The following is a 23,621-nucleotide window of genomic DNA, read 5'->3' as shown; positions in this document are numbered from 1 at the left end:
GGTGGTAACCAACTATTTTTCCTCCCCTTAGGAGCAAGACCATGGCGTTGGCAGGACAGGAACAGTGAACAGTGTCGGAAGTAATCAGTCCATTCCCAGTATGTCCATCAGTGCCAGTAGCCAAAGCAGTAGTGTTAACAGTCTTCCAGATGCCTCAGATGACAAGAGTGAGCTAGACATGATGGAAGGGGACCACACCGTGATGTCAAATAGCTCTGTCATCCACTTAAAGCCTGTGAGTGTTAGCTTTCTAGCCAGACCAGCTTGAATGATACTGTGATTTCACTTGATATGAATGGTGTAGTGTGTGCAGGTTTGGGTTGGTATTAGAAGAGCATAAATCATTGCTTCCTATCTTGCAACATAGTAGTGCAGATTTTAAAATTTTGTACCAAAAGATTAATGTGCATTAAAAAGAAGTCCTCGTCAGAAGGCTGATGTAAAACTTTTTTAAAAGCCTGTTTTATTAAATTGTCTGCATAGCAATTTTGTGTTAGTTAAATTGTTTTGAAACCAGTTTGGGATTGCCCATTGGGAATTGGTTTATTTAGTGAATGCCCTGGGCTTATCGAGTACTGTTTTACAGGGCAAAAGCTATAAGTGTTCTTCCTCCTTTTTACTTCTTCATTAGTAGGTTCTCAAATACTAGACCTGCAGCAGTGGCAGAGAACTGTTCCTGAAGTACCCAGCTTCCCATTACTTGACTGAATTTTTAATTAATGAACCAAGTTACACAGAAAAAGAATTGCAGCATTCTGAGCATGGCATGCTGTGAAACCACTTCCCTTGCTTACCTTGGAATGATGAAGGATCAGCAACAGAGTCTCCCTTTGAACCATGCTGCTCTTACTACACAGGGGTCATGATACACTTTTCAGACTCGTATGTTTTCATAGTTCATGGTGGGAGTGGCTGTAATTTTTTCTTTAATAAGATATGGAACAAGGATATATGCTTTTCCTCAGGCAGTTGATTAGCATATAGCATAGTTAATTACCAATTGCCTGATTGTGAATCAGAGATTCAAAACATAAACATATAGAATATGACTCGGCAAATCAAAAGTTTGTTTTCCTTTGAGTGTTTCTACAGTTAGTGAAATTAACCTCATTATCTGGCATGATTGTGAAGAAGGAGCTTGTCTGGCTGGCTGGGTTAAAGATATTATCTGCTATGTAGAGTGCTGGTTGGAAGTAGCCTGTTGAACATCTCAATAATCTGTTTTTCTTTATTATTTTTTCCACTCTCACTGTTGAGCAAGTTGTTTTCCTCTTAGCTGTAACATTATGAAATGAAATTTCAGCATCCTAAGTTCCAGGGTCAAGGTTTCTGTTTTCTATTCTATATTTTCAGCTGTCTTATTGTCAGCAGTTGCCTTTCAGCACTAGTGCATCTGATGCACTTTTGCTTCTATTTTCTTAAGGATGTCTTTGAAGCATACTCAGATGACAATCTGAGTAACATGGATTCTCCTTATTCACTCAACTGTTAATATTTCTCCCACTGTTAAGGAGGAAGAAAATTACAGAGAAGAGTCTGATTCTAGAACAAGGACGTCAGAACCACAGTCTCCACCCCAAGTATCTCGCCACAAGTCACATTACCGCAACCGAGAGCACTTTGCTACTATACGCACAGCATCACTGGTAGGTTTAGTTTTTTCTGTTGCTTAAATTTTAGAAGCACGATGAATTTAGAGGTTTAGCTATAACGTTACTTGCAGCTTTTAGGATTTCATCAGAATGTGAAGTGGTGTCATGCACTCAAAAATGTTATCACAAAAATAGTTAGAGCTAACTTACTAATATAAATATAACCCAGGGCAAATATTTTTTATATAGCTTATGTATTTTCAAACACAATGTCTATTAGTACACAGGGAATCTGCAGCATCAAATGGATTATAGTTCCATGCCACAAAACCAAGTATTCCCATCTAAATTTTACACCCTAGTTTCTGTATGTGTACACTGTATGCATGTATAGGTGAGTCAGCTGAACCTGTTCTCCTCAATACAAAAATAAGATTGGCAGTCCAGTATGGTGTTTCCATTATTGCATTGCTGTGAAGCCATGCTGTAGATCAGGGGGTTTCACAATAAAATTTGTAGTGGCTTCAGAGTGGCACCACCAATTCTTGCTGGTGGCCACAATGACAAATTTTCCTAAAATACTTAATTAACTTTAAGAAAAATAAATAAATATGCACGTATACATCTCCAAATCATTGTAATTTATTTATGTCGGGTTTTTTTTTCCCTTCCAGAGTCTATAATAAAAATAATGTACAATTGTACTTTAGTGTACCTGGCCCCCGCTGCCTTCCCTGGCCCACCACAGATCCCCATGGCCCCCACTGCCTACCTGGGCTTCTCACTGCCCCCCTGAGCCCCACTGCTTCCTTCCCCTCCTCCCCCCAATGCCATGAGCTCCCTTCTGCGGCCTCACACCCCAGGCTTTTGACCATGGTGCCTGGTAAGGCTGGCCCTGCTAAAGCCCAGAGCCCCACGACTGGAGATGGTGGAATGGGGGTGGGGTGGAGGGAGGGGTGTCCTGAAGCCTGGAGTGGCTGAAGCCCATCCCTGGAGTCCCACGGCTGAAGGTCCCCCACCCTCCCAACCCCATGGTGCTGCAGGGAGGGGCCGCTGCTTTGCCCCCTCCCCCGTTTCTGCCCAGGAGGCTGTCATGGCTGCAGGAAAAACTCCTGGTGGCCGCATTTGAGAAACGCTGTTCTAGATCTTGCAAAATAAAAAGTGTATCTGTAAAATTGTCACTAGCCAGCATTTTTCACAATACAAATTGATGACTTTCCTTAATTTTTACTGGTGAAACTCAGAGAACTTGTAACCCCTCTATAATTGGACTCATGGTTTTCCAACATAAACATTAATGTTGAATGCATTTGAGGTGTCATCTTCTGTGCCTCTGGTGTTGAAGAAGTGAATAGCACCGTATAAAAAGGGGGTCACATTTATAAAAGTTCAGGCCTTTGAAATGAGAGACACAGTGGTCTCTGTGCTAAATGTTTCTAGACTTTTGAGAATGTTACGTTAAACCATGTTTAGCTGAGATTACAGCTATTGCAGAAATACTGCTCTAAGCTAAGAGAGAAAGCAAAGTCACGCTTTACGTTGCTGCTAGTACAGGGTGCTACCCTTCGCCTCCGTGAAGTGTTTTCCTCAGTAGAAACCATCTTGAAAACAGAGTTTGGTTAAAATGCAAAATCAAGATGGCAGTGCGCGCTCTCTCTCTCTCTCTCTCTCTCTCTCTCTCTCACATTTATAGGCATTGTTAACAACTAAGAGAAGCCCATTAGGGACCTGTCTGATCCTTTTGTGTGTTACAGTAGAAAAAGAAGGCTGTCTCTCTTAGTCAAATCAGTTTTTAGCTGTCTGTTGCCCCTGGAACTTGTGCTCTTCTTTCCAACAAAGTTATACATCATTATTGAATCTTTAGATTGTGTAAATTGAAGAATGCTGAAAAACAGATTAAGATGCATTAACTTTTTATCCTGCTATGGTTGTCTTACTAGGTGACAAGGCAAATGCAGGAACATGAACAAGACTCTGAGCTCCGAGAACAGATGTCTGGCTATAAACGCATGAGACGGCAGCACCAGAAACAGCTGATGGCACTGGAGAACAAACTGAAGGCAGAGATGGATGAGCATCGCCTCAGGTTGGACAAAGATCTTGAAACGCAGCGCAACAACTTTGCTGCAGAAATGGAAAAGCTAATTAAAAAACACCAAGCAGCCATGGAGAAGGAGGTAGGAGATTAAGATTTAGAGACTGGTCTATGTTTGTTAATTACATTGAATTGTCCACTTCTCCTCACTGAAGAAGAGATGACATTGTAGTCTCTTACATGTCTGTTTTCAGGAGCCAAGCAAATTGATAATTAGAAAAAGGCTAATACATCACCTCCTTACACTAAGGGGTTTATGTAACTAGAGGAAAGGTATGTCCTGCATATCAGTGCATTGTACTAAATGTTAGCATACTGAGCCCAGAAAGAATTACAGTAAGGATTTTCCTTTCTATTGTCCTATATCCTTTGTCTTCTTGATTTTATGTATGTTTTAAAAGTGAATTAAGTGCATTCTTCAGAAATGACCAGTAATCTTAGTAGTAGAATAGCACTCTTGCCTTGTATGACTCCTGTTGGGAGTTATAATTCAGATAAAATGATCCTACGCAGAAATGTGTCAGTTGTGCTTAGAATGTTCATACTTTTATTTGTGTATGAATATACTTATTTGTTAACCAATCATGATGGACTAGTGCCACCAAAGAAGATGGTTGGTGACAATTCTTTAGGTGTTCTTAACGGTCACTGCGTGGAACTATTCCATTCTATATTGATCTTTATACTATAGTATCTGAGGGTACGTCTACACTGCAAAAATAACAAAAGCCAGGGCATCAAGTCTCAGAGCCTGCGTCTACAGACTCAGGCTTGTGCTACGGCACTAAAAATAGCAGTGTAGACATTCCTCCTGGGGATCTGAGACCCACTCCCTTTGCTGGCCTGCAGAACCCAAGCTCCAGCCCAAGCAAGAATGTCGACATACTCCTTTTAGCGTCCTGGCGTGAGACTGAGTCTGCAGACCCAGGCTCTGAGAGCTTTTTCTTTTTTAAACAGTGTAGTTGTACCCTGAGTGTGTCTCTCTGCAGTTTTCCCGGTCATGAGGGAGTTGACTTTATTACTAGGTTAAAAATAAGCTAGAGCTTAGGTCTAAGTAATAAAGCACTGAGCAAAGACTGTCAATGGGTGCATTCATGGGGGGAAACTGAGAAATGAGAGAGCAGATTTTGCACAGTCTTGATTCTCTTTGAAAGGCGCGGTGAGTATATGTTAAAGGTACAAAGCAATAGCAATTTGCCTGGGGTCTGAAATGGAAGTGGAGATCTGTTAAACTGATTGAGTCACAGAAATTCATTGGGTTTTGTCTTCTGGTGTAGGCTAAAGTGATGGCCAATGAAGAAAAGAAATTTCAACAACATATTCAAGCCCAGCAAAAGAAAGAACTGAACAGCTTCCTGGAGTCCCAGAAGAGAGAATACAAGCTCCGTAAAGAACAGCTCAAAGAGGTAACTCATTTCTTATGAGAACAAGAAAGTACTAATTGTACTAATACAATTGTATTTATATGATAAATTGTATTAATACACTGAACTCCTAGAATTAAGAGATGCCAATATGCTGCAAAGTAATTTTAATCTGATCATGGCAAATTCTGTATTGTGATTCCAGCCAGACACTTACTGAAGATGTCATTTGTAATGTTTGTCATTGATCTTAAAACAGAAGTGTGTGTTTTCATGTTGGCATCCACATAGCTGTCTACTGAAATACAGGTTTTTCCATTCTTTAATTCTCTTTCCCAGTTCAGCGCCAGCAAGGTGCTTACAAACTTAAGAACGCTAGGGAATGAGAGAGTAGTTTAGGAAAGAGAGTTCTCACTGTTAGGATGTAAAGCGGCATACTATGAAATATATCTTGTAGCTGCATCTCTTGTAAATAGAGGACCATTCATTAGTGACATTTTTCATCACTGGGTTATCGATACCTCTATTGGATAAGCAGGAATGTAGAGCAGTGAAGGTGAACTCTTGAAGTGTTGCTAAAAAATAACTTCTATAAGATAGTAAAAGGAGTGGGAGAAGCTATTTAGTGTAAATAACCACTGTATTATTTTGAAAATCATGATCTTCATCAGATCCAGAGAGAAATATAGGTGCAGACTTCCTGGTTCCTTTTACAGACTGACTGACATCACACCACCATAGAGTTTTTGAAAGAGCCATTTAATTCTAAACTATTAACTCCTGTGATTCAACTTTGGAACTAGCAGTTAACAAATCCAGAAGCAAATAACCCCAAACATAGATATTTCCTGGGAGGGAGAAGCCTGGGAAGTAGTAGGGCTGAGAGACCTGTAAAGCTGTGTTGGGTTGGAATCTTTCTCTGGTCATACAATAGATAGTATATAAAGGGCAATGCCCTATGATGTGTTGACTCTCCTTGATAAAATACAGCGGCGTTCTGTGTGGTATTAACTCTTTTATATGTGGGGACTAGTCTAATAATCGTACTGGTCCATCTAGTATGTATTACTTCTCAAATTATAGGGAGAGCTTGTGTAAACAGACTAATTCCTGACTTTGTCAAAGTCATTTTTGAATTGAAGGGTGTCTCAAATTGTATATCAAATTTAGCATCCAAGTTTGAAAACATGGCCAATCATCTCTCCTATTTACTTCTGTATACTGTTTCTTTGTAAATTATGGGTCCTTGATAACTGGGTCCTGCCTTGGGGACTTAAATGTATTATAAATATCTCCATATAATGGCCCCAAAGCACTTAAGCATGTTCTTAAGTGCTTTGCAAGATCAGGGCCTATATAAATAATATTGGTAAATGACATAGGATGAATTTGTCCTGGTCCCATTGTCACACTTTCACACTTGTCTAAAGGAAACTCAAAGGCAAACCAATGTTTTGAAGTTAACTTAAAATGACAGACTCAAGCAAATTCATAGATTCATAGATTCATAGATTCTAGGACTGGAAGGGACCTCGAGAGGTCATCGAGTCCAGTCCCCTGCCCGCATGGCAGGACCAAATACTGTCTAGACCATCCCCGATAGACATTTATCTAACCTACTCTTAAATATCTCCAGAGATGGAGATTCCACAACCTCCCTAGGCAATTTATTCCAGTGTTTAACCACCCTGACAGTTAGGAACTTTTTCCTAATGTCCAACCTAGACCTCCCTTGCTGCAGTTTAAGCCCATTGCTTAAATGTACAGTTAAAGCAGCCAAAATTCAACTTGTCCCCTGGAATGGCCATAGATATGCAATATCATGCACTTTGCTGAGAGCTCTGCAATATCTGCGCACGAGAGGATGAAGTAACACAGCCTAACTGAAATGTAGTTGATTATGCAGGTCAGCACAGTTGCTCAGTGTCAAAGAGCTTAACATGATTATTCTAAAATTAATTATCCTGGTCTTGTCAGGAGCTGAATGAAAACCAGAGCACTCCAAAGAAGGAGAAGCAGGAGTGGCTCTCCAAACAGAAGGAGAACATTCAGCATTTCCAGGCAGAGGAGGAGGCCAACTTGCTGCGGCGCCAGAGACAGTATTTGGAGCTGGAATGCCGCCGCTTTAAGAGAAGAATGCTTCTCGGGCGTCATAACCTGGAACAGGACTTAGTTCGGGAGGTGAGAGGGCAGGGGAGGAGTAAAAACCCATGAACCATGTTAGTCCCAAATACACCATATAGGACACCTGCTGTGTAGCCAAAACCCTGTGCTTCGTATAGGATGTGGTGTTGCCTGATCTAGGGTGACTTTTGTAATAGATTAGTTTAAATGGGCGCGTTGTGATGAAAACCAACATGCCAGTTTAAGGGATCATTCATTATCAAAGACTCACTGCTATACATTATGTAAGGAAGTGTTAACAAAAGCAAATAGATAATAATAGACAGCTTTAAAAACCTTTTTAGAAAGCATCTACTATGGTTAATGCTACAATTTTGTCACGGAATCCATGACTTCCAGAGACCTCCATGACTTCAGCCTTCAGCAACTAGGAGCTCTTGAGCCGCAGTGGGTGGCGGGGATACCCCACAGCTCTCTGCTCCCATGGGCCAACCTCCAAGCCACCACAAATGGCAGGGATCCTGGAGCTCCGAGCCCCTATGGGTGGTGGGGGCCCCAAACTCCGAGCTGGGGCCTGCCCAGCTGCCGCAGGCAGTGTGGGGACCCCGCAGTTCCCCATTTTGTGAGGATATTTTTAGTAAATGTCATGGACGGGTCATGGGCTTCCATAAATTTTTCTTTATTGCCCGTGACCCGTCCGTGACATTTACTAAAAATATCCGTGACAGAATCTTAGACTTAACTATGGTAAATTGGAAGTGTTTAGCAGCCATGACACAAAGAAGCAATGTGAAGTGATTTATTTTTTGATCAACTTTCCTAATATTTTATACCTGATACCTACCACAAGTAAGCTGCAGAAAAACCCTGGTGTACTATCTAAATTGCTTTGGGTGTGCTTTGGTAGAACCATTGAAATGCACTGCAGTGAACGTGATCCCAATTAAGCTAGGTACACAAATAACTCATGGCAATTAATTCTCGCTCTGTGGCTCAGGAGTTAAATAAAAGGCAGACGCAGAAGGATCTGGAGCACGCCATGTTGCTGCGACAGCATGAGTCTATGCAAGAACTGGAGTTTCGCCACCTCAATACCATCCAGAAGATGCGTTGCGAGCTGATCAGGCTTCAGCACCAAACTGAGCTCACGAACCAGCTGGAATACAACAAGCGACGAGAGCGTGAGCTGAGGCGTAAGCATGTCATGGAAGTTCGACAGCAGCCTAAGAGTCTGAAGGTATGCGTAATATTGGAGCGTGTTCGAGATGGGGAGGGAGAGTAAACAAGCCATGTTTTGTGCTCCCAGGACAGTGCAGTGCAGGGCTGGTCTACCCGACAGTTACAACTATGTCACGGGATCAAGCACCAGCACGGTTCCAGTTTGTGGTGCACGGGAGTCCTTAAGGTCCTTAACCATGTTCTGTAACTGGGCTAAAGCTCTTTGCACCACACCACCCAGCCTCTCCTTCTTTAAGGCCTTTCATGAAGCTCAGTTATTCAAGGACGTTTATAACTACATAGTACGTATCTTTATTTTATTAAAAAAGCAACTCTTCCCAATGCCTGCATTACTTACCCAAGCGACCAGATGATCTTGCTGTCTTCACTTTCATCCTTCCCCCACCGCCCCATTGTTTCCCATAATCATCTATTGTTCTTCCCTTAATTAAGATGGTAAAATTTTCAAGAAGGGCACCCTGGGCCAGACCCTTAACAGGTGTGCATTGGCATAGTTTGATTGACTTCATTTGAGCAGCACCACTTTATAGCAGCTGAGACTCTGGTCCTGTCTGTTTTTGTTCTGTTCAGGGCTGTGCATGTATGTAAATAATGGGACATGGCTACGGTCCCCGTTACACCATGTGTGTTGGCAGTACTGGGATCCCAGTATTGGGTTGTAATTGTGTTGCAGGCAGGCCCCTACTACACCATTCCCTCACTTCTTTAGAAAGAAGCCGTTCAGCAGCTGCAATTTGGCTTCCGTTTTAAAATGGTAAATTCTATTAGAAGTTGGATTTTAAATATTTTTATCCTTGCAGCCATCCCTCTCCCCATCCCCGCCCAAAATAATCCACCCTTCTATCATGAAGTAATAATTTTTAAAGCCTAATTTTGCTGCTGCACATGGAAATAAAATGAACAAGCTCTCCAGCTAATAGACTATGTATGGATATGCTCCCCTTAGTAGTGTCAGTGGACAAGCAAATGCAAATAAAAAATATTAACCAATGCAGTATCAGAGGGGAAAAGAATCTAATGCTAACCCATCTCACGTTCTGTCCTGTGTTTACACTGGTGTCTGAGCAGAACTGTCTTGCCTCTGGAGTGCAGGCTGTTAGTGTTTCCATTAGAATCCCTTCTCTTCATCCATAGAAGTCCCGTTGTCTCATGTGAGGTGCTTAGCGAACGGGATATAAGGCCCTTCACATCGCTGCCTGGTCCTGTGCAGAGGGAGACCCCTTCACTCCACCCAGGATTTCAGCTGTGCCCAGAACAGAATGTGCCGTGTGCCCTACAGAGCATGGGGTTCCTTTGTTGCTCTAGGTCTCTGGGAGTCGTGATTTGCCCATCTGACTCAGTTCACACCAACTGTAGGTTGTTTTCTTGACAGAAATTGTCTGGAAAATAACCAGCTTGGAAACAGTACTTCTGCCGTGAAAAGAAATGATTTGTCAATCTCATAATGGTATTAAATAGTTAAAAACTGACTGCTGATCACTGTGTTCAAAATCTCCAAGGATATGGTACAGAAATAGCTGATGACTTCACAAAGAAGCAGTACTGCATTATGAGCTGAATAAAACTGAAGCAGCTGCATTAGGTTGATCCTTCTAACGTTAACGTGAATGAATTCTGCCTCCCCAAGGTGATGTGGTACAAGCACAAGCAGACAATGTGTCCATATTCATTCCTTCCTTGAAATTGGCCCCTGGGTGGCAGTTACAGCAAAGCAGTCAAGGGACCTGAGTGGGTCATGGAGACTGAACTCCCTTACAGGTCATCCCTGCAGGGCAGGCTCAAGCATGCTGGCAGGGCGTGTGGGAAGCTTACACTGCTGCCTGTGCTCTACCTGTTCTGTGATTAATGAAGGAGTTCAGAGTGCGGAGCAGTCAGTCCAGCACCAAATCTGTGTACACAGAACACTAATCGTGATGACCATTGGAATAACAATACTGCTTGAAGTGCAATACTTGCTTTATTGGAACTGTTCACTAGAATTAACTCTTTCCCTCACTTCTGAACAGTGCATGCACGTGTTTTATTGACTGCAGTTGTTATCTAGATTCTCCCTTCAGCAATGTTTTCCTTTATTAAAGGGTCCAAGTTGCAGGGCTCTCTTTTTATACTGGGAGTAGGGTTTTCACATTCAGATGTCTATTGCAGTCCTTGGCTGCTTCTGAAGGAATGGTAGCTAGAAGTAATCCTTCAATGAAAAGTGCTCTGTTATCATTATTCTGAGTGTCTTACTTGTTATCCTCTTTCTGGTAACTCACAATGCAAGGCCAACATGATCTTGTCATAAACCTGACTGGAAACCTTACCCTTCCCTTCTGTTTCCTGTTGTATTGGAAAGCTGTAAACAAAGTCTGGTGTCCAAGAGAAACTTCACAGAAAGTGAGGAGAAATGCATTGTTACTCCCTGGCTGTGACCAAGTCTTTGATAGAAATGCATGGCCTACAAGCACTTCCCTTCAGGGCAGGGGGTGGGGAGAGCAGCCGTAAGGGCTTTCCTGCAGGGAAATGGCTTTTGGTTCATTTAGAAAGGGTAAAATTCCCGTCTTCCCCTCTGCGATACATGTATCAGCGGAATAGAAACAGAATGCATGCAGGATTCTGCACCAGGGAATCAGGGTGTCCTTTGGAAACCAGGCCAGTGGAAACCAGAGGCTTTTCTTGTGGCTAGAGCCTCCTAGGCAGTAACTTCGGGGTGGGGGCGGGGTTGCAAGCAGTGACCCCTCCCCGAGTGCCACGAGCAGGAGTTGGGTCCTGCCCCCTCCCGAACCACAAATGCCAGAGGAGCAGGCAGCCAGTGAGTTCCCCACTTTCCCCCTCACCGCCCCACTGGGCTTCAGGCTTCTGCAGCAGCAGCAAAAGAAACAACAACAACAAAAGACAAGAATGTGCACAGCACCTTATTTGTGTTTCTATTCTGTTTAGATCCAGTAAAGAATAGAAACAACTGTACGTTATTTTTATTATTGAGTTTGCAAAAAACCTCTACATAAATAAATTATGGACATGGATCTGTGCATATTTATTTGTTTTTCCTGAAGTTAATTAAGTATTTTAGGAAGAATTGTCAGAGCAGCCACCAGCAAGAGTTGGTGGCCGCACTCTGAGGCCACCAAAAGTTTTGTTGCGAGACCCCCTTTCAGGCAGTAAGGTATTAAGGAAATATAGAACAGGGTTTGAGCTATTTTATGCTCCCACAGGGCCCTTCTAGGTAGCCATAAATGCTGTGCTTTATCTGCCTCTAAGGCAGCTGAACCAATTCCAGCACCACTTAGTAGAGCGGCTGACAAATGGAGGTGCTAGTAAAAACAGCTGTCTTCCCTATCCAGGTGCCAGGGCTTCTCCATGGAACGGGGCAGGGATCCATTCCCACACTTAGGTGCCTGCTACTGCTCCAGCACTTTTAAACATCAAAACCATGGAGGGACTGACTGTGTAGCCCAGAGTCAGTGCTCCGCGTTGCCACTGCTGAAACCTCTGATTTTGTTCCCAGTCTTTCTGCTCTTCTCCAGTCTGGCAGGGGCTGGGAGCATCTCTAGGTTTAATCTTCCTTCCTTGGAGTGAACGCCACGTGTAGCTTAGCTGTGATATCTCAGAGGCTGTCCCTGCTGTTCCTTGTTTGGCTAACGAGAATCCAGTCCTCAGGTGGAAGGGTGGTGACCATAGTAATAATTGTATAGCACCTGCCAGCCCAGGATCTCAAAGCACTTTACAGGTCCCTTGTGAGGAAGGTAAGGAGGAACCAGATGCGGACACTGAAACACAGAAAATTAATTTACCCAAAGTTACACAGCAAGTCAGTAGCAAATCCAGGTACTTAATCCTATCTAATGACTCCTAATCTTTTGTTTTAAGTACTAACTGACACTTCTTGACAACACACACAGCTTTGGGTGCAAAAGGAGAGCATAGGAAGGACCTCAGGTCTCCAGTAGGTGCCTGGAGGGCGGGTACTTGTGTAGTTGAGTGTTTGTTAGATTAGGCATGATACTACTACATACAATGACCCCCTCTTCCAGATATAAAATTTGAGTCCCCTGCTAACCAAGTAATGTCACCAAACCAGTAATGGTCAAAATTTTCCTTGGTAAGATAATGCTTTACTGCAAACCCTTATGAAAGTCAAGTCCTAGTATCAAAGGTTAAAATACAAATTTCCTTCATCGAATCCTAAACCAAAAAAGATCTCTTTTTCTGTACACAAAATATTGCTAATTTGCTTTTTTACAACAATAAATCCAGGCATAGCCATGTGTAAGTAAGGCTTTAACGGCTAATAACTATTACGCCTACCATGCAAGAAGTCTTCTTGAAAAGCAACACCCAGGACTGAATCCAGTCCAGTGGCAAAAGGGTCCCTTTGTGTAGTGACAGCTGTATGTAGTCTGGAGCTTTGGTAGAAAAGTGTCGTCTGTATTCTAATTGTTTTGCACACCAACAAAATGTAACTAGCCAAATGTCAAAGCAGCTGCAGCAGCATGATCTTTGTCTCTTGTGTGCTCATCACTTTACTCTTCACACTTTTTATATTCATATATATTTGTGGGATTGTGAACGCCTACCCTTGAATATGGAATGAAATATCACTGAATATCTTGCTTCCATCTTTGACATATATTGGGTTTTTTCCTCCTTCTCTCTAGTCTAAAGAACTACAAATAAAGAAGCAGTTTCAGGACACATGCAAGATCCAAACCAGACAGTACAAAGCACTGCGAAACCACCTGCTGGAGACCACACCAAAGAGTGAACACAAAGCTGTCCTGAAACGGCTCAAAGAAGAGCAGACCCGGAAACTGGCCATCCTAGCTGAGCAGTATGATCACAGCATCAATGAAATGCTCTCAACACAAGCTGTGAGTTGCCTCTGAGACCTAGTATACATATCATAGAATCACAGAATATTAGGGTTGGAAGGGACCTCAGGAGGTCATCTAGTCCAACCACCTGTTCAAAGGGGGACCAATCCTCAGACAGATTTTTACCCCAGTTCCCTAAATGGCCCCCTCAAGGATTGAACTCACAACCCTGGGTTTAGCAGGCAGTGTTCAAAGCACTGAGTTATCCCTCTCCCCCCCGTCAGTTTGCATTTTGACCTGTAGTCACCCTGACAGCAGGGTTGTTTTCTTCCTTTGCCACACATGCAGCACCCAGATTCAGATCCCAGACTTAGTCCTTCCTCTCATACTGCAGAAGCAGCCTTCAAATCCAGAGGAAATACTCACTACCCACTTCAGTCAGTACTGAGTTACCATGACAGAGGTGCATAGTAAGTGTTTCCTTTTAATCTGAGGGCTGGGTTTGCACCAAGCCTGCATCTTTGAATTCAGCTGCTTCTTATGGAGCCACCAATATGCTACTTCAAACTGGCCTTTTAGTCAGTTAAACGCTTCTAGATATAAACCTGAAATGATATGGACACTAATGTTGAAAACTTTGTAAATGCCATTTTAACGAATGACCACACTATATGCATAATACTTTGGGTCCCTGCTGTAACTGCATTAGAATCTTCTTTGCATATCCTTAGTGCAGTGGCTCCTAACCTTCCTCCTTTGGAGACCCCGTGGAGACGGATCAGCAGAGGTGCACTCCCAGCTGATCATAACTGCCTGCTCTAGGGCCCAGCACAGTGGCCACTGTATCTCCTTTTCCTGTTCATTCTCCTCTTGAATGTATTTTTCTCTTTATTTGCCTTTGAGCACCCTCTTCTCTCATTGCAACCCCACCAGAAGCTTATGCTGCTTGCTTTTGGGAAGGATATGTTGATGGCTTCATAGGCTGGCCCGAGGTATCTTCCTCCTGGGGCTGAGTCTGTGGGAGCGGAGAATAGAAGTTTGGACGAGTAAGTTGCTACCTGAGCCTGCAGCCCTGGACATTGCTTCCTGTGTTGGGAGTATTGGGGAGCAGGAAGGAAAGCAAGAGGCTGCGCACTGCTTTGAGAGCACATTTGCAAGGGAGCTGTTGTGAATCGGGGCTCAGGCAGCTTCCCCGGCCTGTCTGCTCTGCACACAAGAATGGCACTCCCACGCTGGGTAACACAGCCTGAGTTCGGCATGGCGAGAGTTGTGTAACTGGTTTTCGGCTGTTAAGCTGTGCTGCATTGGCAGGGATATGCGCTAGGAGCCCTTTCCCATCTCTAACTAGGATTCTGTGCAACCCTCTAGTAAATCTGCATTGGAAATTTGGCATTCTATTAATCCACTTGTATGCAACACAGGAGAACTTTTCTTTCTCTAAGCTTCCCTCTGGCAAAAGCGAGAGCTGTAGATGTTCGTACCATTTAGCCAGCCTTCAGCTCTCCCTGTAGAGACCACTTGGTAGTGTAGCTTGCAGCAGCATTGCCATCTTACTGCCCCAGTGTTTGTCACTGTGTGTTCCCTGTTCGCTGAAAGTGGATACAATAGAAAGCAATTGTATTGCTAAGAAAACAAATGTTTTCCCCCGTACAGTGTGTCACGAGTGGCTATCCCACAGTGAAACGTCTCTATTGTCTTCCTCCTCACAGCTGCGTTTGGATGAGGCACAGGAAGCGGAGTGCCAGGTTTTGAAGATGCAGCTGCAGCAGGAACTGGAGCTGCTGAATGCGTATCAGAGTAAAATCAAGATGCAGGCTGAGGCCCAGCATGATCGGGAGTTGCGTGAACTGGAACAGAGGGTATCCCTTCGCAGGGCCCTCCTGGAGCAGAAGGTAAGGGCGGCTGAGGGGCCTTGGGAGCAGCAGTCAGCATTGGCCACGTTCCAAGAGTTTGACTATGAAAAGCTAACGTTAACAGGACAATGATATAATACTGGTTTTGACCCTTCCCTGGGTTCTCTCACCTGGGAGGCAAAATGGCATCATACTAGTCACTGGCAGAGTTCCTCTTGTCCCATCACTGATAGCGATAGGGAGAATGGGGTCCTGGTCTGCCCAGGGTGACGGTGCTATGGCACATTGTAGGGCTGAGGTGCAGTGTGCCTGGACCTGGGGTGGTGAAAGGGGAGCCCTTTGTATTGAACTCCATGACCACCACCTCCTCCTGGCTGGACTGCAGGGCTGCATCAAGTTCTAACTGATGGAGGGAAGGCTGCTGTGATGGTGAGTCTTTAGGTAGAAGGGGAAAAGTAATGTTCTCTCCATTGTCCCTCGGCAGTGGATTCTCTCTCCAAGTTCAGGAGAGGGAAAATGTAACACAGCAAAGTAGAGTTTCTATAAGTTTCTCTGGTATCAGGAATAATGACCTTGAAGTAGAAGGGGTAGAGTGCACCAGCACAGATTTGTGATGGGGTGCGGCCCTGAACAGAAATGTTTGTTGTATGCAGCTTCACTCCATTAAAAGTCTATGAAGACCCAGCTGTGATACCTCCGTACAATGACTTTGATTAAAGTTAGACAGCCATTGAGAAGAAACATGATAGTCAAATCATAGTTAAAAAGTCCAGAGGTCTGACCCTAATCCCATTACAAGTTGGAGCAGCCAGACACAAAAACAGAGAATCCACTGAGCTCGGTATAGAATTGCTTACCCATAACAAGCATGCCTCCCTGTACTATACCAAATCTGTGTTGTGAAAGTGTGTGTCGTGGCAGCATACTGAGCATGTCACAGCAAAGGGAAACGTGCTCCTGGCCTTCATCCTGCAGAATTCCCCCTGTTGACTTCCCCCCACAGGGTGTCAGACATCGTAACTTGTATGCTGACCAACAAGGAATACATTTGTGGCCTAGAAGTAAGTTATACTTGCTTGCTTCTCCCAGAACTTAACCGATGTATGTTCAGCCAGCAAAGACCACTCCTCTGCCTCATGCTGCTTCATCTAATGGGCAGTGGGAAAACTAGTCTAAGAAAGCTGCATCTTCTGCTTACCCATGGCTCTTTTGCAGGTTACTGAATCTTCACAAGTGGCTAAGTCTGTGAAAACTACGTTACTACGTAGGATTTGCTGGTGTAATATATGCCTCTAAACTTCAGTGTTACGTTTATTTTATTCCCATTAAAATGTCAGTTTGAAAAACTAAGAGTTTACAACACAGCAATAATCTTAGAACCTGCTTTAGAATAAATGTTGTATTGTAACTACTGCTACCTGGCGACGCACTCTGAGATGTGTCGTTTGGAAGCGTGTGTAATAGTCTATTGCTAGTCCCTTGGTTTTGTGGGTGCAGTTCGGATGTGTTCTGATGTTGCATTGGGCATAACCAAGAGAAATTCTGGCATCAAGTTACATTAGAGGCTGTAATTAGGCCAGTGATTTAAAGGAGCACAGGTTAGCCAAAAATAAATTCGATGCAAATTATTCATTATGGGCCTGATCCAAAGCCTACTTGAGTGGAAGGTCCCTGTGAATCGGCTTTTGGCCTCAATTATTTTGAGAGGAAGTTTAACACATCTCCATTCAGGGAAGAAAAAGATAAGATCTTGGGGTTTTTTTGCTTTGGCTTCTGTTGTCAGAACGGTTCTCAGGGCCAAGAGACCCTGCAGTATTTTTTTTAACTCATGTGCCTCTTTACAGTGATGTGTTCAGACTTTAATGTCACTTACCACCTTTAAAGTAGGGTCGTAGCAACAAAATTAAGTGGTTCAAACAGCAAGCGCCTGTACACCACAGACATGCACAATGCATGTAATTAACAGCTAGCAGAGAAACTCAAAGCTTGAGCTAACGATGAGGCTGCATTTCTTGGAGTTACTGCTGATTAGTGGCCACCTAGGAAAAAAATGGGGACCCATGTGGAATAAATGGGAATGTGCTGTTTCTCAAAGGATTGTCCTTTCAGTTGTTGTGGGCTGTCTTGAACCTTTTGATGCACAATGATGTGATACGATGTGTCCACATGCAAGCTAACTGACGCTTTGACTTAGGACTGGAGACAAGTGGCGATTTTAAAATGCCTGTGTATTTCTATTGGTTGTCTCTAGCAGAGTACATAGAGCTTTGGACCCTTCCCAGCATAGCGCTATTTGTTCTATGATGGTGCCCCTCAACGCTAGGAATTGAGCAGCGTAGGTGGCTTGGATGAAGGCAAAGGCATATACATAGCCAGACTCCTCAGCTGGCATTTTCCAAAATGGTGCAAGTTTCCTCTTGCGTCAGTAATGAGCTTTGCCCTGTACACCAGAGACGGTCGCTGCTCTGAGGAGTGTACGTTCTAAAGATTTAGATGTATAATATGCTTCCCATGCTGCCTCAAGTACCTCACCCAACAAGACCCTCTGAATCTCTGTCATCTCTAGGTGATGTAGCTTTAACACAATGAAATGTACAAGTCCACACGTGCAACCGAATTGTATCTAAGTTCTGTTTATTAACTTTCAACCTTCATGATGGCATCACCTGCAGTGTTATAACACGTATCTGTTATGTTGTATTTAAGGCAATGTTCCTTCTGAAATAGAAATAGACTTTGCACTGATTGTAATAGTTTGGGCAGGGTCTGGGAAGCCTTGCTAAGCACAAATGCAAACAATTGTGAGTAAATAGATTTATTAAGTATCAGAGGGGTAGCCATGTTAGTCTGAATCTGTAAAAAGCAACAGAGGGTCCTGTGGCACCTTTAAGAAGGATCCTGAATATCCGTGTTTCACAAAACAGGGTCGTTCTTCCCTGGCATTTGCTGTCAGCCAGCCGCTCCGTGGCTTTTACGCAGAGTGAGCAGGCTGCCTACCTAGCTTTTACCTGGCCTAAGCCTTACCCAGGGAGCTAGACTCTACCTCAGCAGGGCCCGCACTGCTTCTCAAAGCAGCAAGAAATCAGCAAGTGAGGGAAGGCAGCATCTCAAACCCCAAATGGTGGAGGTGATGACTCATGCTGGAGCAGATTGTTCCCTGAATTCTAGATTAAACTACTGTACATATTCCCTGATTAAGTGCCCTGAGAATGCTTACAAGCAAATGAGTGTTAATATCCAGCACTTGGAAGCACTGGGACCTCTCTGGGGTGAGAGAGATTGTCCCATGTCGGAGTGTTGTTGCTGAAAAAAGTGGAGATGTCAGCATGCAAACAAAGTTCAAGCAGAATCTGTTGCTGTTTTTTTCCTTCCCTTCATTCTTTGTGACCAAGCCCAATAATGGCTCTTCGGTGGCATGGAGAAATAATGGAGCAATTCTTTGGTCTGAGTGTTTAACCCCAGGAATTTCAGCAAGAGGAGATAATAAATTGCAGGCCAAAATTCACCTTTCCGCAGGGGGCCATCAGGAGGCCTGTGCACCATAATCCCTGTGCCTAAATAGCTGATGTTGATGCCTTGCACAAGGGCCATTAAAAAGTGATTTGGGATGTTCTTACTGAAGAGAGACAGTATTGTATCAAGAGCTGGAGATGCTCCCAACTCAGTTGATCATTTGCAAATCATCCAGCTAATAATCTGCCCAGAATGCAGCTATCTCCACCTACGTTACTGTTTTGTTCTTGAAGAGGGAAGACGCCCCATTGATCACATGTAAGAGAGAGCAGCAGGGTAATGAGACATTAGAAACCAATTTAGGAAAGGAGTAAGGTCAAAGTGATGAACATAAGCCAAAACCAATTGCAAGACCGGCTATGAAGGGGAAGCCAGGCAGGTCTGTTAGTGAATTGCCATTCTGGAGGAGAGTTGTGGTCACTAGGTTCAGCTGCCAGCAGTTCAGACCAGTTGATGTTGCATTGACAGGTGACTGATGACCATGCAGTCATTCTGCTCGAAGCACCTTGTCCCTTGGTCAGGGTGTGTCAGCAGATTTCGCTGCTGCATCTTAGATTTGAAATATGAGCTTCTGAAGACATAGCTGCAATTTTGGATTTGAATCCCAAAAGCCCCGATGTAATGTGTGAAACACCAGGAAATAGGATGGCGTAACTCCGCAAGCCTGGGTTTCAGCCCTGCTGTCCAGCCCCTCTTACTTTTCTGTGCACAGGTCCACGTGTCCGAGAAACCCTGGATTGTCGTTTTGCATTCATAATGGAGAGTGTGCATCTGGCCTGTGCAGCTGCTCTAGTCTTTGGTTGAACAGCAAGGCCACGGATACTATAAACTCACCATTGCAATGAATCCGGTTGCGCTTGCTGTATCTCTAGAGGTGTGCTGCTGCTACAGACTCCCTTTTCTCTTTCCTTCCCTCAGATTGAGGAGGAGATGCTGGCATTGCAGAATGAGCGCACCGAACGGATACGAAGCCTGCTGGAGCGTCAAGCCCGCGAGATCGAAGCCTTTGATTCAGAAAGCATGAGGCTAGGTTTCAGTAACATGGTTCTGTCTAATCTCTCCCCCGAGGCGTTCAGCCACAGCTACCCGGGAGCTTCTGGCTGGTCCCACAATCCTACTGGGGGTGCGGGACCTCACTGGGGTCATCCCATGGGTGGCCCACCACAAGCTTGGGGCCATCCAATGCAAGGTGGACCCCAGCCATGGGGTCACCCCTCAGGGCCCATGCAAGGGGTACCTCGAGGTAGTGCTATAGGGGTCCGCAACAGCCCCCAGGCTCTGAGGCGGACTGCTTCTGGGGGACGGACGGAGCAGGGCATGAGCAGGAGCACAAGTGTTACTTCACAAATATCCAATGGTTCACACATGTCTTATACATAACTTAAACAAGAACTGAGGGTGGCAATTCCACTGGAGCTGTCTGCCAACAGAAACTGCCTACAGATACGTCCCAGCAGCCTCCTCAGTGTGGGACTGCAGTGTGATGCTGGGTGAACATGGAGTATTGTATTCATTTTGTAAAGCACTCTGTTTTGTGTTTACTAACTGGGATGTCATAGTATTTGGCTGCAGGGTTTGGTTTTTTTAATTTTTATGTTTTGGGGGGGACTGGGGAGGGGATCTAAGACATATATGCAACTAGTCAGAGAAGTTGGCTGTTGGATATGGCATTAAAGCTGCACAAGGGCCTCAGACTGCTTTCATCACCCCGTCCCTACAGAGTGGTAGGAAGAGTTCAAACCTTCGCTAATGTCCAAAAATCGTAACAGCCACCTGAGCAGACCCGGGGGGCTGAAATAAGTCACTATCTGGCAGAGGAGCAGCTGTATTTTCTGCCCATTGTTTATCATGAAATTGGCCACATTTCCAGGTGTAGCCTCAGGAGGAGAGGGATTAAAGGAACTGTAGGTGAGGTAGAGGGGCAAGAGGAAAGGCTTTGCCTGCTGAGATGAGAGGGATCACACAGACCCTTGCCACCCAAGTGCACGCTCTCTTGCACTAAGGGATGAGCCTTCTCCAAGGGCATAGGGGAGCTTGCTGGGCACCACATTGGTAGATGTGTGTGCAGGGGGGAGGGCTGGAAATGTTGAAAATCCAGCCTAGCATCTTTGCACTCCCCTGGCTGTGCTGGTGGCAGGGGTGTTGTGCTTCGGAGGAGGTTGGGAAGAAGAGCATAAATAATGCGCTTGTATGGCTAATACTGTGACATCTCACCTTAGCTAAGCATCGGAATAATTCGTGGAGCCCTAAATAGTTCTTTTGCTCTGTTCTTCAGAAACCTTGGACTTACAGCCAATCAATCCGAAATGCCAGAGGTATTTTGAAAGTTGCCATAGTCACAAAATGCCATTGATCGGGGTTTTCATTACTACACTACATACACCAATTTATTACCTTTTGGCTTGTTGCAATTTCCTGTTTACATGTCGAGTGTAGCCAACTGTTTAAATGTTTAGTTGCCATAGTGTACCAGGAGGAGCTGAGCCAATGACTCTTTACCAGTTGCTGACTAACCTACATCACCACTGTAGATCTTGCTGCATGTGAGGCTCCTTTATATTATTTTGGTTGCCGCAGTACTTTACAACTTTACAGGCCATTGAGACTTTGTGATCATTTGGCAGCATGTCACACCACATGTAGGAAGCACTATTTCCAGATGGCTCTTATCAGAGCTGCTGTACTACTGAAAGGAGCAAAAGAGGTTGGGAAATAAATTTAAAAAAATTAAATTAAAAAGGTCAGGGAGTCTGAAAATAAATGGAATGACTTTTGTGGCTAGGTCTCGACCCTTAATGCTGGAAGTGGGAGGTGTCGTGAAAGCCTAGTCCCAGTTGTGGGGAGTTCTGGGCAGGTCAGCACCATGAGATTCAGATGAGAGCAGGTAGATTAAGCTGGGTTTGAGGTAAAGATTTTCTTCCTGGGAACTGACCAGCCAGAGTTCTTTGTAAATGACTTTCCTTGCACACTAATCATCTTGAAGAAAACACTAGCTGCTAACTCTAGGATTTGCCTTTAACATGTTTATAGGGCTCAAAAGCAAGGTTTTCCGAATGTGTTTGTCATGTGACATATTTATATAGGAATACTCCAGTGTCTCGCTGCTGTTCAGTTTTCTCAACAGTGTGACATTCTTTTGTTAACTAAATTAAAATCCACTCCAGATCCTTAACTCTTAGCCAGTGTCTGGTGAATCCAAACTCCAGGATTTCCAGTGTCTCGGTATATCATCTCACTCGGAACAAAGATGGACACTATACCAAAATACGTTTGATTAACTCTTTGGCAGGGCCTGGTAGTATTAACAGTGAACGCAGACATTTGGGATGAGGCGGTGGAGCCACTGAGGAATATTCCCATTGGTTACCCTGTAGGACAGATATGTTTGGGACAAAGATGAACTCTCTGACCCCCTATTCCCCTTGAAACACGTCTCTCTGTGGGATGGATGTTTTCTCTTCTAGCTGTTCTTTTGCATTAAAACATTCAAATGAAATTAAGGAAAATCACCTTCATTTTCCTGTCTTAAGAAAAAAAAAATCAAAAGCCAAAAACCTCTATTGGATCTTACCAGCTTGGTGTGGAGGGTGTATCCAGAGCATGGTGCTAATATGCGATGTTTAGGAGTTCTCACCTCCTCAGAATCCCAGACAGCAGCAGTGACAGGCACTGTACTTCAAAATTCAGGGGTTTCATTCTTTTGCTTCTGTTATGGTTTGAATTTGGCCAAAGTCTCTGGCTTAAATTGAGCTACTTCAAGAAGAGTTCCCTCAAACCTCTATTTGTGTAATGTAAAGCATGACTAAATGCTGGACCCAAATGATGTCTATCCCATATTGGCTTTTTTGTATCCAAAAGAATTGTGTAGTAACCATTTTTACATGTATATCATGTGCAGACCTGGACTATTCCAATGAGTTAATATTTTAATTAAAATAGTTTGCAAAAACTGATTCAGATCAACCTTGTCTAAATGTGTGTGTCTCTGTGTGTACACGTGGGGAACAGAAGCTACCTTCCGAGTGAGTTTGATCTCAAGAGATGTCTCCCAATTACTCAGTTGTTGTAATCTGTGGAAATCGCTTCATATTGTGTAGTGGAGGTATACGAGGAGATAAATTAGTGTATATATAATGTATATGTTATAGATATCATCATATATATCACATAAATATCTTTGTGAGATATATGTATAAATATCAAATCAAAATAGTCCAGAGACGCAATCACTTTCTGAATCAGTTTGCAAACTCCATTTTTAAAAATTAAAACTAACTACTCCACATTGTCCTGTACCCACCCGCCCCCTCACAATGCCGCCACGCTGTACTGTACCCATCCACCACCTCACACTGCCATCATGCTGTACTGTACCCGCCCCCTGACACCGCCGCGCTGCACTGTACCACACCGCCGCGCTACACTGTACCCCTCACACCGCTGCCACGCTGCACTGTACCCCCCCCGCCCCCTCACGCCGCCGTGCTGCACTGTACCCCTCACACCGCCACTACGCTGCACTGTACCCCCTGCCCCCTCACACCTCCGTCGCGCTGCACTGTACCCTCACGCCCCCTCACGACGATGACGCACTATACTGTACCCCCCCCCGCCCCCTCACACCGCAGCCATGCTGCACTGTACCCACCCGCCCTCTCACGCCGCTGTCGGGCTGTTCTGTACCCATCCCCTTGCACCGCCATGCTGTACTGTACCCCTCCACTCCCTGACGCTGATGCTGCGCTGTACTGTACCCTCCGCCCCCCCCCACCACCCCCGTGCTGCCCTGTACCCCCCCCCCCCCGCCCCCCCCCCCCCCTCACCCCCCCGCCGTGCTGCACTGTCCCCGCCCCCTCACGCCGCCGCACTGCACTGTACCCCCCCCCTCATGCCGCTGCACTGTATCCACCCCCTCACTCACACCGCCGTCGCGCTGTACTACACCCACCCACTCACGCCGTCCTGCTGTATTGTACCACCCGCCCCCTCAGGCCGCCGTCGCGCTGTACTGTACCTACCCACCCGCCCCCTCTCGCCGCCGCGCTGTC

General features: G+C 44.6%; 1 protein-coding gene across 1 annotated transcript in view; it reads left to right on the top strand.

Moving 5' to 3' along the window:
- Window positions 1–22,536, top strand: part of TAOK1 (TAO kinase 1) — a 72,225-nt gene extending 49,689 nt beyond the window's left edge. Inside the window, exons 13-21 of the mRNA XM_029912501.1 lie at window positions 32–235; window positions 1,512–1,646; window positions 3,533–3,769; window positions 4,965–5,093; window positions 7,029–7,232; window positions 8,173–8,412; window positions 13,052–13,264; window positions 14,917–15,099; window positions 19,492–22,536. Of these exons, the coding sequence (XP_029768361.1) occupies window positions 32–235; window positions 1,512–1,646; window positions 3,533–3,769; window positions 4,965–5,093; window positions 7,029–7,232; window positions 8,173–8,412; window positions 13,052–13,264; window positions 14,917–15,099; window positions 19,492–19,953 (2,007 nt within the window). The 3' untranslated portion in view covers window positions 19,954–22,536. The remainder of the gene's footprint in view (window positions 1–31; window positions 236–1,511; window positions 1,647–3,532; window positions 3,770–4,964; window positions 5,094–7,028; window positions 7,233–8,172; window positions 8,413–13,051; window positions 13,265–14,916; window positions 15,100–19,491) is intronic.
- Window positions 22,537–23,621: the final 1,085 nt, after the last annotated feature.

This window comes from Terrapene carolina, unplaced genomic scaffold, assembly GCF_002925995.2.
Source record: "Terrapene carolina triunguis isolate 2854851 unplaced genomic scaffold, T_m_triunguis-2.0 Scaffold231, whole genome shotgun sequence".
Lineage (NCBI taxonomy): Eukaryota > Metazoa > Chordata > Testudines > Emydidae > Terrapene > Terrapene triunguis.
This window is presented reverse-complemented; position numbering and strand designations above follow the sequence as displayed.